The sequence below is a fragment of the Panthera tigris genome, chromosome C2, assembly GCF_018350195.1.
Source record: "Panthera tigris isolate Pti1 chromosome C2, P.tigris_Pti1_mat1.1, whole genome shotgun sequence".
Lineage (NCBI taxonomy): Eukaryota > Metazoa > Chordata > Mammalia > Carnivora > Felidae > Panthera > Panthera tigris.
In genome coordinates, this window is record NC_056668.1 from 150,743,664 (window position 1) to 150,758,712 (window position 15,049).

General features: G+C 44.0%; 1 protein-coding gene across 3 annotated transcripts in view; it reads left to right on the forward strand.

Annotated features, from left to right (window-relative positions):
- SCN10A (sodium voltage-gated channel alpha subunit 10) overlaps nucleotides 1-15,049 on the forward strand; it is a 93,512-nt gene that overhangs the window by 52,786 nt on the left and 25,677 nt on the right. For 2 of the 3 annotated variants that reach the window (XM_007081019.2, XM_042956683.1), the window contains 3 exons: nucleotides 10,386-10,745; nucleotides 12,257-12,730; nucleotides 14,083-14,223. In XM_007081019.2, the coding sequence (XP_007081081.2) occupies nucleotides 10,386-10,745; nucleotides 12,257-12,730; nucleotides 14,083-14,223 (975 nt within the window). The remainder of the gene's footprint in view (nucleotides 1-10,385; nucleotides 10,746-12,256; nucleotides 12,731-14,082; nucleotides 14,224-15,049) is intronic. The other variant, XM_042956682.1, reaches the window with a different exon arrangement.

The following is a 15,049-nucleotide window of genomic DNA, read 5'->3' on the forward strand; positions in this document are numbered from 1 at the left end:
CAGAGTTTGCGATTTTTCACGAGAAACCAGAAATCCAGATTTTAATACTGACTACTCATCCGATTTTTAAAAAAGCGGTCTAAAGGCCAAAGGAAGCATGTCCTGGGAAACACAAGCTTGTGTTGTGTCCTGCCAGTTTGGGACATCTGCTTGATGTGATGTCTCTTGCTGTACTAAAGGAGAGAAGGGCACAGTGGGCCTATGGGCCCTTTACCCATAACCTGAAAACTTGAGAAGGTAGGAATTAAAACACGTTTTTAGAAGGACAGATTTCTCTATGTATCTAGAAAATGATATCAAGGGTCAGGCACCTAAGTTAATGGCCAATGTGGGACACCCGTGTACAAACATTGAGGGAGCAAGATTCCATACTCCCTATGCCCTGAGAGGGCCTGAAGTCAGTTTCCTAATAAAATACGGACATTTTTGATAGCCTTGGGGAAACACAAGCTTGGTGCTTTAACGTCTACATGCTTCTTTTGCTCTGGTTCCACGAAGCCTGTATTCTCAGACAACTACAAATAGGCAGGTTTACTCTCAGCTGGGGCCTACAGAATTCGCCAGGCACCTGCCCCCCTGCCCCCACCTTCCTGCCCCTGACATGCTGTTCAACCCACCGTTCCCTAACCACGGCCACCACCCCCATCCCTTTCTGGGGGTTCCTCCTCCGCCATCTCCCTATTCCTCATTACCCGGCTTAGATACCGTGGTCCTTTAGTATTAACACACCTTGGAAACAAACTCAACCACCTTTTGCCTCTGGCCCTTCACATTTTTGTTTTTGGCAAAATCCTACCAAATATTGAAGTTAAAGCCAAATACTCCCTCTGCCGTGCCTGTACCTGATCTAGAGACGTTACCACAAGAAACTCACACAGCCCAGATCACCAGTTTCGTAGCTTTTATACAGGCTGTGTTTCTTAGAACTGTTGTAGATTTTTTCAGAAACATTGAGCGGACGGAACACACAGTTGCCATATACTCCCCCCCACCCCACCCCCGGCCAGCCACACACACACACGTGCACACGGTTTCTCCTAGCATTATCGTCTTACGTTCGCAAAGCACATTGCTTACAAGTAACTCCTCAGTGGTCTCCCATTGCTCTGAGAATAAAACCCAGAGTCCTTGTGATGATCTCCAAAGTTTGGCGTAATCGGGGCCTTGCCTACCTCTGCAAACAGTCTCATCTTTGCTCCAGCCACAGAGACCTCTTCCTTCACCACATGTGACAGAGCTATTCCTGCTTCTGGGCCTTTACCCATCCATTCCCCGGACCCGGAATGCCTTTCCCCAGTCTTTACTTAGATCATTCATTCTCGTTTTTCCTGGCTCAACCCACAGGTCACCTCCTCAGAGAGGCCCTCCCCGGCCACATTATCTAAAGTTGGATTCTGCCATCAGATGAACCTGTTGTATCCCAGTTTACCATCATCCTGATATCCCATGAGACAACACCCAGGGTTTCCTCGTCCACCATTCTATCCCAAGGCCCAGCACATAGTAGGGACTCAGTAAACACTTGTTGATTGAAGGAAGGAAGGAAAGAAAGGAGGGGAAAAAAGGAAAGAAGGAAGAAATGAAAATGCTGTGTGTCTTCTTTCTTGCTTTTTGCTCCCTCTCAAAGTAGCATTGCCTCCCTTCCCATCATTTAAATTCTTGCTCCGTTAATCCACTGGTCCATCTTTGTAGCAAAACCGCATGTCCTAATTACTGCAATTGCCTTGATCATGTCTGTGTCTTTTAGGCAAGTCGCCCACCTTGTTTCATTTCTTTAAGAATATCTAGGTCCCTGTACCTCCATATTCATTTTAGAATCAATCTGCCAAGTTACATCCCCACGTGCACACAAAACTGTTGTTCTTTCCTACTGGGACTGTAAGAATTTATATATCAATTTGGGAAGGAATGCAACCTTTACCTTATGAAGTCTTCTGACCTATGAAAACAACACACTCTCCATTTTTTTAAGCTTTCAATAGTTGTATAATTTCTCCATAAAGTTTTATAATTTTTTCCGTAAGGAATTTTCCCCATCTTTTGTTAGATTTATTCCTGATATACTCTAGTTCATTATGCTATTCTAAATTAAATCTCTTTTTAAATGTCCTTTTCTAGAGTTGTTGTTGTGGGTTTTTTTTTCCTATTTAGCATTTTTACATCCAGACGATTCTTATTAATTCTGATTTATCTATATAACCCCTTAAATTTTTTAACACAATCATGTCATATGCAAATAAGGAGTTTTGTTTCTTTTTTTTTGTAATCATTACACCATTTGATTCTTTTTACCACGCTATTGTGCTGATCAGGACATCCAGTAAGCTGTTGAAAGGAAGTATTAATAGCAGACATCCTGGCTGGTTTCTTGATTTCAAAGAGAGTGCTTTCAATATTTCCCCAAGTCTAATATTTGTTTTTCGAGAGATAAGAAGAAAATTTTATCAGTTTAGGAAGTTTCCTTTGTCAAGAATACCCATCATGAAGGCATGTTTAATTTTATCAGACAATTGTTCTGCATGTATTAAGATAATCAAATGATTTTTGTCCTTTAACGTGTTAAGGTGGCGAATTATATTAATTGATTTTCTACTGTTAAATCAACTTTGTCTTCCTGGGATAAACCCGATTTGATTGTGATACATTTTTTTTTATATACATTGGAAGATTCAGTTTGCTAATAATTTGCTTAAAATGTCTGCATCTGTATTGATGAGTAGTATTTGGTCTCTAATTTTCTTTCCTATACTCCCTTGCCGGGTTTTAGCATCTAGGTATCAAGGCTGGGCGAATTCCCATAAAAAGAGGTGAAAAATGGTCCTCTTCCTCCACACCCAATCTTTGGGTGAGATTGGAGTGATTTGTTCCTTCTAGGGTTGGTAGGATGCACCAATGAGGCCATCTGAGGTCAAGGTTTTTCATTACTGACTTAATTTTCTTATTGGCTGCGGGACTAGTCAGGTTTTCTGTTTCTCAAATTGGATTTGGTAAGTTATATTTTTCTAAAAATTTCCCTTATCTAAATTTTCAAGTTTTTTTGGCATAAAGTCATGAATGCTATGCCATTATATTTTAAGGATCTATATCACCTGTACTTATGTTACCTTTTTCTTTCTTTAAAAATAGTAAAATACCACCAAGTGGGCTTTCTCTCATCTTATTAGCCTTGCCAAAGGTCATCAATTCAGTCTTTTCAAAGAACCAACTTTTAGTTTGTTGATCTCCTCTCCTTCATTGATGTTTTCTATTTCAAGTAATCCTGCTTCTTCTTAATTGCATCCTCTGTCCTACATATTTTATGCTTTTCTAACTTCTTAAGATGGAATTTCCAACCTATTTTCCTTTCCAATATATTCATTGAAGACTTGACTTCCTTCTAAGAACTGCCTTCATATGTAGAACTTTCCTTATTGTTTGGTTCTAAATATTTTCTAATTTCAAATCTGACTTATTCTTTGACTCAAAGGTTAATTAGAAGCTCAGTTCTTAATTTCTGGGTATCTCTATGCCACCGAGTTCTAGCTTCATTTTATTATAGTCAGAGAACATACACTGCATGTTTAATGCTTTGAAATTTATTGTAATTTTCTTTTGGCCCAGCATGTTGAAAATGTTCCTTATTCACCTGCAAAGGTGGCTTCTGCAGTTACAGGGTACAATACTCTGCGTACGTCCATGGGGTAGAGAAAGTTCATTGTGTGGTCCAAATATTCTAAATCCCTGTGTATTTTTATCTGCCTGTTCTAGCAATTACTGAGATGGTAGTGTGTAAAAATATCTCCCACTATGATTATGGCATGGTCTGTTTCTCCTTATGGTACTATCTTGAGGCTGTGTTATTAAATGCATACATATTTTAAGTTGTTATATCTTCCCTGTAAAGTGAAACTTTTATCGGTAAGAATTGACCTTCTTTCTCCCTCAAAATGCGTTTTGCCTTAAAAGTCCCTTCTGACTCATGTTAATTAAATAACCCTGTTTTCTTTTGGTTCAGAATTTGAAAGATGTATCTATACCCACCCTCTACTTACAACTTTTGTATATCTTCAGGGTTTTTATATGTGTCTTATAAATAGCATACAGTCAGATTTTGGATACTTATTTAGTTCTGACAATCCAATCTTTATCTTTTAACCAAAACATTTAGCCCACTTACTTTATTGTGAATACTGATATGTTTGGATTTGTGTCTATCTTTATATTTTGGGTTTTCTACTTGCTTCATCTGTCCTAGTATTTTTGTTCTCTCTCTCTCTCTCTCTCTCTCTCTCAATTCTTGATTTATTTTGAACTGTTTTTTTCCTGTTCCATTTTCTCCCTTTATTGGTTTGAAAACTACTCTGTTTTTATTCTTTGAGTGGTTACCTTAGAAATTACTCAATTAAAGTCAAAAGTGAGCTGAAACCTTTACTTTCCAAGACCACTTTTCACTCCAGTTACCCCTTCCCAACTTACCACTGTGTTAATATTAAGCATTTTCATTTCATCTTGTGTTTAAAAAGCCATATGACTTAATTAGTAATAAGGAATTCCCATCTTGCTGTTGTGCTAAGTGTTTTATTTTTACCTTGTTTAAAACAAGCTATGTGATGTAATCAACGATAAAAACCAATGACTGTGCAAGCAATCCCCAAAACTCTATAGCTTAACCCAGTAAAGGTTTATTCCTCACTCACATCATCGTGTGAGGCAAGCCAGTCGGCTCTAAGTAGAACTCCTTTAAGAAATGATGTTCCTGGGGCTCCTGGGTGCCTCAGTCCATTAAGCATCTGACTCTTGCTTTTCGTTCAGGTCATGATCTCATGGTTCCCTGAGTTCAAGTTCCTGAGTTCAAGTTCAAGCTCTGACAGCGCAGAACCTGCTTGGGATTCTCTGTCTCCCTCTCTCTCTGACCCTCCCCTGCTCACTTGCATGGTCTCTCTCTCTCTCTCTCTCAAAAAATAAGTAAACTAAAATAAAAAAATTTAAGAAGTGATATTGCCACATTCGAGGAAAGTCCTACAATCTTCAAAGCTTGCCTCCTGCTTGTGGAAAGATGGCCTTGTTTTCAGGTTTACATAGTCAAGGGCTTTTTCAGTCAGGGCTCATGGTTTCTTTTGCAACGCAAATCCTTCAAGATGGCTTCAGATCTCTCTGTGGCCTGCACTCCCACAGTGCTGTCTTTGACAAAGTTCGCGATTGCCCTTTATGTTTTTGCTTTCTCATCCCCATGTCTCAGCTTGTGGCTCTCAAATGGTGGCTACAACATCAATATAATCTTTGCTAAGATTTGCTTTATTTCATTGAAAAATTTAGTTGGTCCTCAATACTTAAAGGCTTGATCCTATTGCTTAACTGATTGGGATCTAAAGCAGTATACTTTCCTAAAGTTTCCAGGCTCTAAACATCTGGATTCTATTTCCATTTATTTCTTATTAATCAGCCAATATTCTCCAAGTTCATCCCTTTCTTGTAACCTCTTGACAAATGTAACCAATTGCAACTGACCCGCAAGACTAAGGTTCTGTTTTATAAAACCTTCCCTTGGGGCTACTGGTCCCTGAGGCTCATGACCTGCCCCAGAATTATTGCAGGCAACAGTTCTGCCATTGCAACATGGATCAGTGCTTTCTAAGCCTCCAGTTTCCTTTTTGTCCATGACAAGACCACTAAGCTAGTGCCACACATTTGATGTCTTGAAATGGCAACAGCTCTTTTCAATGTACCAATTTCTACATTGCTTAAGGTAAGTACAACGAGGGGGCACCCGGGTGGCTCGGTCGGTTAAGTGTCCGACTTTGGCTCAGGTCATGATCTCGCGGTTCGGTTCGTGAGTTTGGGCCCCGCATTGGGATGTGTGCTGACAGCTCAAAGCCGGCAGCCTGCTTCAGATTCTGTGTCTCCTTCCATCTCTGCCCCTTTCCCACTCGCACTCTTTGTTTCTCTCAAAAAATAAATACACATTTAAAAAAATTTTTCTAAAAGATACGTTCAACTAGTTACGGTGACAATCTCTACATCTGTGAGCTAACATGAGAGAGGTTTCTGTTTCACAACATATTTAGTGCTAGTTGAGAAGCTCTCCTGGAGTGGCTGCTCCAAGGAGTGACTCGGGGATCCAGGATGGTGTGACGTCACCATCTTCGACAGGTGGCCTCTACGGAGGCCATGAGAGGGGATGCGAAAGTGCATAGTGTTTCCCGGTATGCCTGAAAGTCATGTATACTACTTCTGTCTCCGTCTGCATTGCCTCAGCCAGAATCCAATCACGACCTCAACTGTTTGCAAGTAAAACTGGGAAACTGTCCTCCTTTGTGTCTGAGATGAGCAGAAGCGAAGTGTGACCATACAGCCAGTCTCTGCCATGCCCTGTGAGACATTATTGCCGTATCCAGATTCACACTCATGCTGGCTCTTTTTACATTCGTGCAAATAATACTTTCCTTCTGGGATCACTTTCCTTCTGGGATCACTTTCCTTCTGCCAGAAGCAGATTTTTTAGAACCTCTCAATTTTGTTTATCTGAAATCTACCAATCAGTTTGTCCTTATCTTTAAGAAAAATTTCTAATGGATGTAAAATTCTAGTTGATGGCTACTTTCACTTCATTGAAGATGTTATTCCACAGTGTTCTGGCCTCTATGGTTGCTGATGAGCAATCAGCTTTCAATTTAACCGTTGTTCCCTTCTGTCTGGATCCTTTTAAAACCTTCTCTTTGTCTTTGCTGTTCTGTAATCTCATTAGGATGTCTAGGTATGGGTTTATCTTTTCATTTATAATGCTTAGGATTCTTTGACTTCTTGAATCTATAGATTTGTGCTTTTCTTCAGTTTTGCAAAGTTCAAAGACATTATATGGGCAAGTCTAGCCTTCACTCCATTCTTTTTCTTCTCTTGGACTTTGACTAGATGTATATTAAACTCTCCCACTCTATTCTCAGTGTTCTTACACCTCTTTGGTATTTTCCATCTATGTCTTTCTGGGCTCCCTTCTGAATATAGGTGTGATACATTAATTCTTTCCTAAACTAGATCACATCTGATGTGAAACTCGTCCATACAGTTTTTTAAGGTTGTGTTATATTCTTCATTTCTAGAAGTTCCACTTAGTTATTTTTCAAAACTTATTATTATTTATAGTTTCTTGTTCTCTGCACATACCTTCCAGTTTGTGGTTTATTTCTTTAAGCATATTATAACCAATTATACTGTCATCTCTGGCTTATAATTTTATTACCTAAAGAAATTGAATGACAGTTTCCACATGCACATCCCAAATCTCATTTATTCATGATGCCTCATTATTTAGGTATTTGTTTTACTGCAACTCTTAGACACTTTTGATGGGGTGCTTTAAGACCTGGGATGCAGGCTGGTTTCTTCAAAGAGTATTTGCATTTATTTCTGTAAGACACCTTGTAGGACTGCTCTAAATTAAATTCTCAGCTGGAAATAACTAAGTAGTGTGAATTCTAGCTAAAATTCTGTGTGAGCCCCACTTCGGGGGTCCAAATTCTCAGCATCAGTTTCCCCTCCTCTGCCTGGTATCTGACACCAGACATTTAATTTTCATGGCATTTTCCTGCATTTATTTCTGGTTTGTCCTTACGTGAAAGTTATGGCTCTTTAGGATCTAGTCTTAAAAGGGGGAGAGATTCCTCTTAGATCTTCTACCTTAGACGGCCCTGAGATATGTTTCCTGCTCTCCATACCTCATGAGACCATTAAAATCTATGCCAGATTCTTTCAGTTTTGCAAAGGTCTTCGGTGGAAAAGCTAGCTTCAACAATCTGCTTATATATCTGAATTCCCATATTTATTTAGTTTTTGGCTGAAGAACCTACTTACTTTATTGATAGATCATCAGTGCGCCTTAGAGGTTATTATCCAGCATTTTTAGTAACTTTTTAATGGAAAGGTGAACCCAAGGGGGACCCAGTATACTCTGCCATATTACCCTGTCTGCCGATATTTGCCACAAGGCCTATTTCATCACCAGGGGTTAACCTCCCTTGTAGAAGACAGACTTTCCTTTAGACTTACTTTTCATTCTGTTCTAAAAGTAAAGCATCCTCATTAAAGTAAGTTGGAAATATATAGACAAGTTTAACCCTGAGACTCAAAATACTGGGATGTATTTCCATACGAATATGCCCATGTTACCAACTTGGTTTGTTTCCGTCCAGTTTTTCCCTCCAATTAGAAGTTTTTATATTAATTATGAGATTACCTAGAGAAATGGCTAATTAAATGTGAAGTAATATTTAGCAGCACCTCAAAGAAACAGTTTATAAATATTATGTGATATTATAAAGAAATTATTTTTGATATATTGCTAATCTGGCCAAAGTGTGCAGAAAGCAACTGCATGGGGGTGGAGGTGAGGGTCACGGGAATCATGGATGCAAGTTGGGCTGCTCTCCTGGACCACTTGTTCTAAGAACCAGCAAGAGCCAGCCAACACGTTCTGGGGCTCTACAGCAGGCACTCTGTAAATGTGTTTTGACTGATAGCTAACGCTAGAGGCCCCCAAGCCCAAATATCTCTGGAAGAGCAAGTAAAAATATCTTGTTTTCTTGCCCTCTATAAAGACTACAAAAGCATTCATAGAGGACCACTCGATTTGTGCCCTGTAATGACAATTACACACAATTTGCTTACAGTTTAATATAAGCTTAATGGTGGACAAAAACTGCTACATAACTGGACTCTAATATTAATTTCTAAACTCTCCACCCGCACGCCAACTAACTAAGGAACCAGTGGAAACTTAGTCAGATTCAATTAATGCAAGAGTCAACACCTGGTCCTTTTGCTTATGTGCCAGTGAGCACACCCATATGTCCCTCGCTGTCCCCATTCGTGCCCCATAAGGCTCTGTGGTATGGTGAGTGGTGTTAGGGCCCCACTGCAGTCTTTGCCTTATCCTTTACACTTATCCAGAGTTTACTGTGAGAGTGGAAACCTGTAGCAATCGTGTTGCCAGGGAAACTTGGCGTTCTCCCAATACCCTCCGCAAAAGGGCTCCATCTAGTTTCCAATGCTCAGTGTTTATTTGCACTTACTTCCTGCCTCTATGTTTAGTCAAGAGAACTGGTGTTTTAAGCTCTGCTTCCAGTATGAGGAGAATAACTACCAGGTTAGGCCTAAGGTGAACATAGGCCATCACAACACCCCCCCCCACCCCCTGCCCCTCATCACTTAGGGAAGTGGGTATGGAACTTCCTGTATAAGAAGATCAAACCTTCCTTGGGGCTTACTGCTGTGTGGCTGATAAAATTATTGCACTGTTCTGTTCAGCATTGCATTTTAACCCCTAAGTCAGAGCCAGGCTCATAATAGAAGCTTCATAAGTACCCATGACAGCTAAACCCAGATATTTCTTTCCAACATGATTAGAGAACCACACAAATGTATTTTTTAAATGTTTAGACATCTTTTTTTTTAATGTTTATTTATTTTTGAGAGAGAGAACAGGGGAGGAGCAGAGAAAGAAAGGAACCAAGGATCTGAAACAGGGTCCACACTGACAGCAGAGACCCCAATGCAGGGCTCAAATTCACAAACCATGAGATCATGAGATCATGAGATCATGACCTGAGCTGAAGTCCAACACTAAACTGACTAAGCCACCCAGGCACCCCTAAATGTTTAGATATCTTTATGCATAGTGTTAATGCTCTCTTCTAGGACTTAGCATGTTCGGGCTTACAATGAAGGCTTTTTGCATCTTTGCTTAGTCTTTGTAACTAAGCCATTAGTTTCATGAGGGAAGGAGGCCGCATATCTCTGTCCATACACCCAGAGGTTCACACAGTGCCATGCACATGTGTGGCTGGCATTCAACGGCCTGAGAGGTTTGGTTGGTCAACTAAATAAATATATGAATGCTGGGTCTGTGAAATCATATATTTGAGTTGCAGACTAGTAGGGGCAACTGTCTGTGGCCAGTTGTCCATGGCCCCAGGATGAGAAAGGACCTAAGATACGGTTCACCAATACCTCTCGGATGCAGTGGGTCCTGACCTACCTGCGGAAGGCTAACATTTCTTCAGGTCAAAAGTGGGCCATCCTCACTTATTTGTGAGCTCCATCATACCCCGCCGCACCCCCCAAAGAATAGGCCAACATCCAGGAAGCCCATGGCTACAGAATAGAGTATGTATGGCAAGACCACCACCCCAAGTATAAAACTTGCTGAAGCATGTTGACTATATATATAAAGATCGTAGAAGGGTATTCATACTTTTGAGTGATGACAGAAAGAAAAGTCTCTAAAAGCAGCATCCTGGAAACATCCCATACCAATGAAATAAGCTGCCTTGTGGTTTTCCCATATCAAGACTTGAGATGACAGGTGATGAAAACAGCAGCCCGGACCCGACACAGTCTCTGTCTCTCTGCAGCTGCGGGTCTTCAAGCTTGCCAAGTCCTGGCCAACCTTAAACACGCTCATCAAGATCATTGGGAACTCAGTGGGGGCGCTGGGGAACCTCACCATCATCCTGGCCATCATTGTCTTTGTCTTCGCTCTGGTTGGCAAGCAGCTCCTGGGGGATAACTACCGTGACAACCGGCACAATATCTCTGCGCCCAATGAAGAATGGCCACGCTGGCACATGCACGACTTCTTCCACTCCTTCCTCATCGTCTTCCGGATCCTGTGTGGAGAGTGGATTGAGAATATGTGGGCCTGCATGGAAGTTGGCCAGAAATCCATATGCCTCATCCTTTTCTTAACAGTGATGGTGCTCGGGAACCTGGTGGTGAGTGCTGAGCCCCTCTGGGGGCGCTGTTTCCGGGGCGATGGAGGAGACTTCCGGGTTACCCTAAAAAGCTTTGACATGGCACATTTTTTTCCGCCATCACACCTCCCTGACCGTAAAGCCTTCAAACTTTGCAAAGTCACGTGGGACACGTTTTCAGAACTGTCCCTTGGCCGGCTGCCTGACTTGTTTGAGTGAGCACATAGGATAGGGATGGAAGAACCTGTTTAGAACTCCCCAGCTCCACCACTAGTAAGGCTGGACGACCCAGCACAAGCTTGAGACAGTCTCCTCAAGCTTCAATTTCCTTAAAATCAAGAAAATAGTGCTTACTCATAGGCTTACCAGGGGAATTAAATTACAGGAGATGACATATGAAAATTGCCTAGTGCAGTGTCTGGGCCACAACAGGAACTCAGCAAATGTTAGCTGTTAGTTATTGAAGAAAAATTTCCTTCTCCACTCTAGGGTGTCTCAGAAGATAATTTTCTCCAAGGGAGGAAGAGCTGACTGATTTCTCTAAGCTACACAGGTCCCAGCTAGGAGCAGGGGGGCCGGCGTGGTGAGGCAAGATGAAAGAGAGAAGCTGGGTCCTGGACAATATCCAATGCCACAGTGTCAATAACAAAATCCACTCCCACATTTGGGGGAGCCCCCCTGGCGGCTTTCCTGCCAATTGGCCCCAGCACCCCTTCTCTGTCCCAGCCTGGCTCCTCGCTCCCAGCTTTCCCCCACCCACTGTGGTCCTGGGCACTCTTGTTGCCCAGTGCTGGCTGTAGGGGAGGATGTGGACTCCCAGAAGCCTTTCTTACAGCCCTGGAAGCCAACCAGTTTGGATGCTTTTCCCGTAAGAGTTTTACAGACACAAGAAAGCTAAACCAAGAGAGACAAAACAACAAATCCAGGCTCTTCAAAGTCTTTCCCACTCAGGTTGTGGAGGCAGAGATGCCTTTCCCCTCCATTCCCAAGTTGGAGGCTGGCTGAAGATCCTTTCTTCCAGGCTGAGCTCACCATCCCTGCAGAGCCACAGGGGCCCCTAACCTTCAGGCAGGAAGTTTGCCTCCCTGAGCACTTTTACAGCCCTCAGATCATTTCCTCTTCACATCCACTCCCTGCTTACACTCACACTTACAGGTGAAGAACATGAAGTTGGAAGCAGTGAGGAGATGACCCAGGATCCCCGAGTGAGGATCCCAAAACCCAGTGGTCCCAGGGCAGACCCGTACATGCTCCTCTCCGTTGTCCCTGAATGTCCCTTGGGTCGGTAGGGGTGATCCTCCTCTGTGGTGGAGAATGTGCTTCCAAGCCTTGTCCACGTGAGGCAAGTCACTTGGGACACCCCAAAGGCTCCCATTGGTGGCTCTCAAAATGTCCATTCCCCTAAGAGGGGAAGCATGAGGTAGGGAGAGGCCCAGTTGTGGCCACCCTGCCGTCCGGCTGCCGAGCTGGTGGGCCATGTAGGTGCTCAGTTCTTTGGTTGGACCATCTCTGCTTCCGCTCCTTCCCTCCAGGTGCTCAATCTGTTCATTGCCCTGCTGTTGAACTCCTTCAGCGCTGACAACCTCACAGCTCCAGATGAAGACGGGGAAGTGAACAACCTGCAGATGGCCCTGGCACGGATCCAGGCATTTGGCCATCGTACCCGGAAAGCCCTTTGCAGCTTCTTCAGCAGGCCCCGCCTGCTACCCTGGCCCAAGGCAGAGCCCCAGCTGGCGGTGAAACTCCCACTGTCTAGTGCCAAAGCTGAGAACCACATTGCTCCCGATGTAGCCACGGGGAGCCCCGAAGGGCTCCCAGAGCCCCGAGGCCCCAGGGTCAACCACAGCGACTTCATCACCAATCCCAGCATATGGGTCTCTGTGCCCATTGCTGAGGGTGAATCTGACCTTGATGACTTGGAGGAAGATGGTGAGGAGGATGGTGAAGAGGTTGGTGAGGAGGATGGTGCTCAGGGCTCCCAGCAGGAAGTGACCCCTCAAGAGCAGGTGAGAGTTCTCCCATAGGCAAGCCACAGGAAGTAGGGAGGGGCCTCAGGGATGGAGGGACAGGGGCAGGAGAGAAAGTATAATATGGAGGGTTTCCAACATCGTCAATGGCACAGCCTTGATAAGCGCCGGGCAAGCCAAGCATAGAAGCACTTGACGTCAGGAAGCAAAAGCCATGCCAAGCTTTCTGGGGAAGGTGGTATTTGAGCAGGGCCTGGAAAAAAGGATCGGAGTTCCCCAGGCAAGCATCGGGCAGCACTTTAGTCCCAGGCCACTTCGTGGTGCTTGGGATTGTCTTTCACACGATTGCCCCATTCGCTTTGCCCAACCCAGGCTCTGTGCCTAAGGCACTAATGAGACTCCTCTAAGAACAGATGTCGTCCAAGAGCAATACTCCTCTGATCTTCGGTAGAAGCCTAGGGATCATTGTGTGACTCACGTATCCAGCTTTTCCCAACAAAAGATGTCACGGGGAAATGACACTTGTTCCTTTTGGCACCAAAGAATTTAAAGCACATTTAAGCCTTTTGGCAATATATATATATTTTTAAATACTTTGCACAATTCTCTACTACCTTTAGCTGACATATCAACTCTGTTAGCCTCTTAGTGAGTCAGGGCATGCACTTCTGACAATGTGGGAAGCCAGGGATCCATATGGGGCCTGGGGACATGCAGGGCTGCCGGCCAGGCCACTGAGTGGCCTCAGACAGCTGTGCTTTGAGTCCGTAGCTCTTCCAATGCCTTCTTCCCCTGCAGCTGTCACTTCTCTTGTGTTCCAGCAGCTGCTATTATCAGCTGCCATATTTTACATGCCTTTGTGTGGGTGACAGCCGAGGGCAGGGTGTCACCATCCCCAGAATAAAGGCCATGAACTCTGACGGTTGTCTCCACTCAGAGGCATTTTCAGTTACTTTGGGTCCTTGGGAGACTTCAGATGGCCACGTTCACTACCACTCCGACCTCTGGACCAGAAAGAATGGTTATGGCTAACATCTATTGAGCCAAGCACTTCATGCAAAGTGTTTTACAAGCATTCGCGTATTTAGTCATCAGAATCACGGAATAAAGTCGATCTTGCCTTCTCAGTTTTGCAGGTGGGAAAAATGAAGATCAGACAGGTTAAATTCACTTGCCTAAGGTCACATAGCTTGTAAGTAATGGAGCCAAGAGTTAAACAGATCTGGATATAGAGAGTCCACGCCCGCTTCACGCAAGTGTGTATGTATGCATGTTGTGCATATCAGGTCCTTAGCGCTGGCAGGCTACGACGAGGCCCAAGATCTCTTCAAATTGAGAAGTGTTCAGCTGAGGGCGGGAACAGGTACCCAGATGGGGCTGTCTCTCGCCAGCAGGAGCAGCCACAGCAAGTTGGGAGATATGAGGACCACATGGCACCCAGGAGCCCAGGCTCTGGAATGTCCTCTGAGGACCTGGCTCCACACCTGGGTGAGAAGTGGAAAGATGAGTCTCCCGCCCAGGGCCCCGCAGAGGTAGGTATGTGAGCTTCCGGGAGACGCTGAACAGCCTGCCGGACACCGACCGGCGGGATGATAGGGGATGGGGCGGCGGGGGAGGTGGTATTCCAGACTGCACTCAACCACGGAAGCTCACGTCTCAACCTGAGAATTGTTACGGTTTGTCCTAGCCTCCGGGCTGGTCAGCACTATTTTCAGAGTGAGGTTCCACAAGTTGGGGGGTGGGGGGGGGGTGACAAGGACCAGATCCCCAACTTCCCTGCGTCTCCTCGTCTTCATCTATGAAACTGAATCCTAATGCCTCCCCGCTAGGATTCGTCTGAAGCTTAAATGAGATGCTGCTTGTCAAGTGTCTAGCTCCTGCCTGAAATGGAGTAAGTGCCCAGAAAATGACAGCCAGGAAAAAAGGGAACAAAAGACAAGACACAGAGAAAGTGCCTTTCTGAGCCAGCAGACAGAAAGTCAGAGTTGCTCGTGGGTGAGGAAGTCTTCCCTGTGACTCCCCCCACCCCCACTTTCTTTTGTCCACATCATGTTTTCCAGCCAAAAACAATTCTGGTGCTCTGGAGAGGCTGTCTGTATGAGTAGGGTACTGACAGCCTTATGTAGACTGAGCAGGAAGCAAAAGTGGGGTTTAGGAATGTATTATAAGAGGCAAAAAGAAACTTGGTGGTTTCATCACAAATCTTTGACGGAATCAAGCTACAGGGAAGAGGTATCTAGAAAGATTTAGCATCTTTAATACCGCCGCATTGAGTTTAGGAATTTAACTTGACATCCAGCCACTGAGAGCTGAGGTCGTGACAGGCACCGGGCTGGGCAAAGATAAGGAAGGCATCAT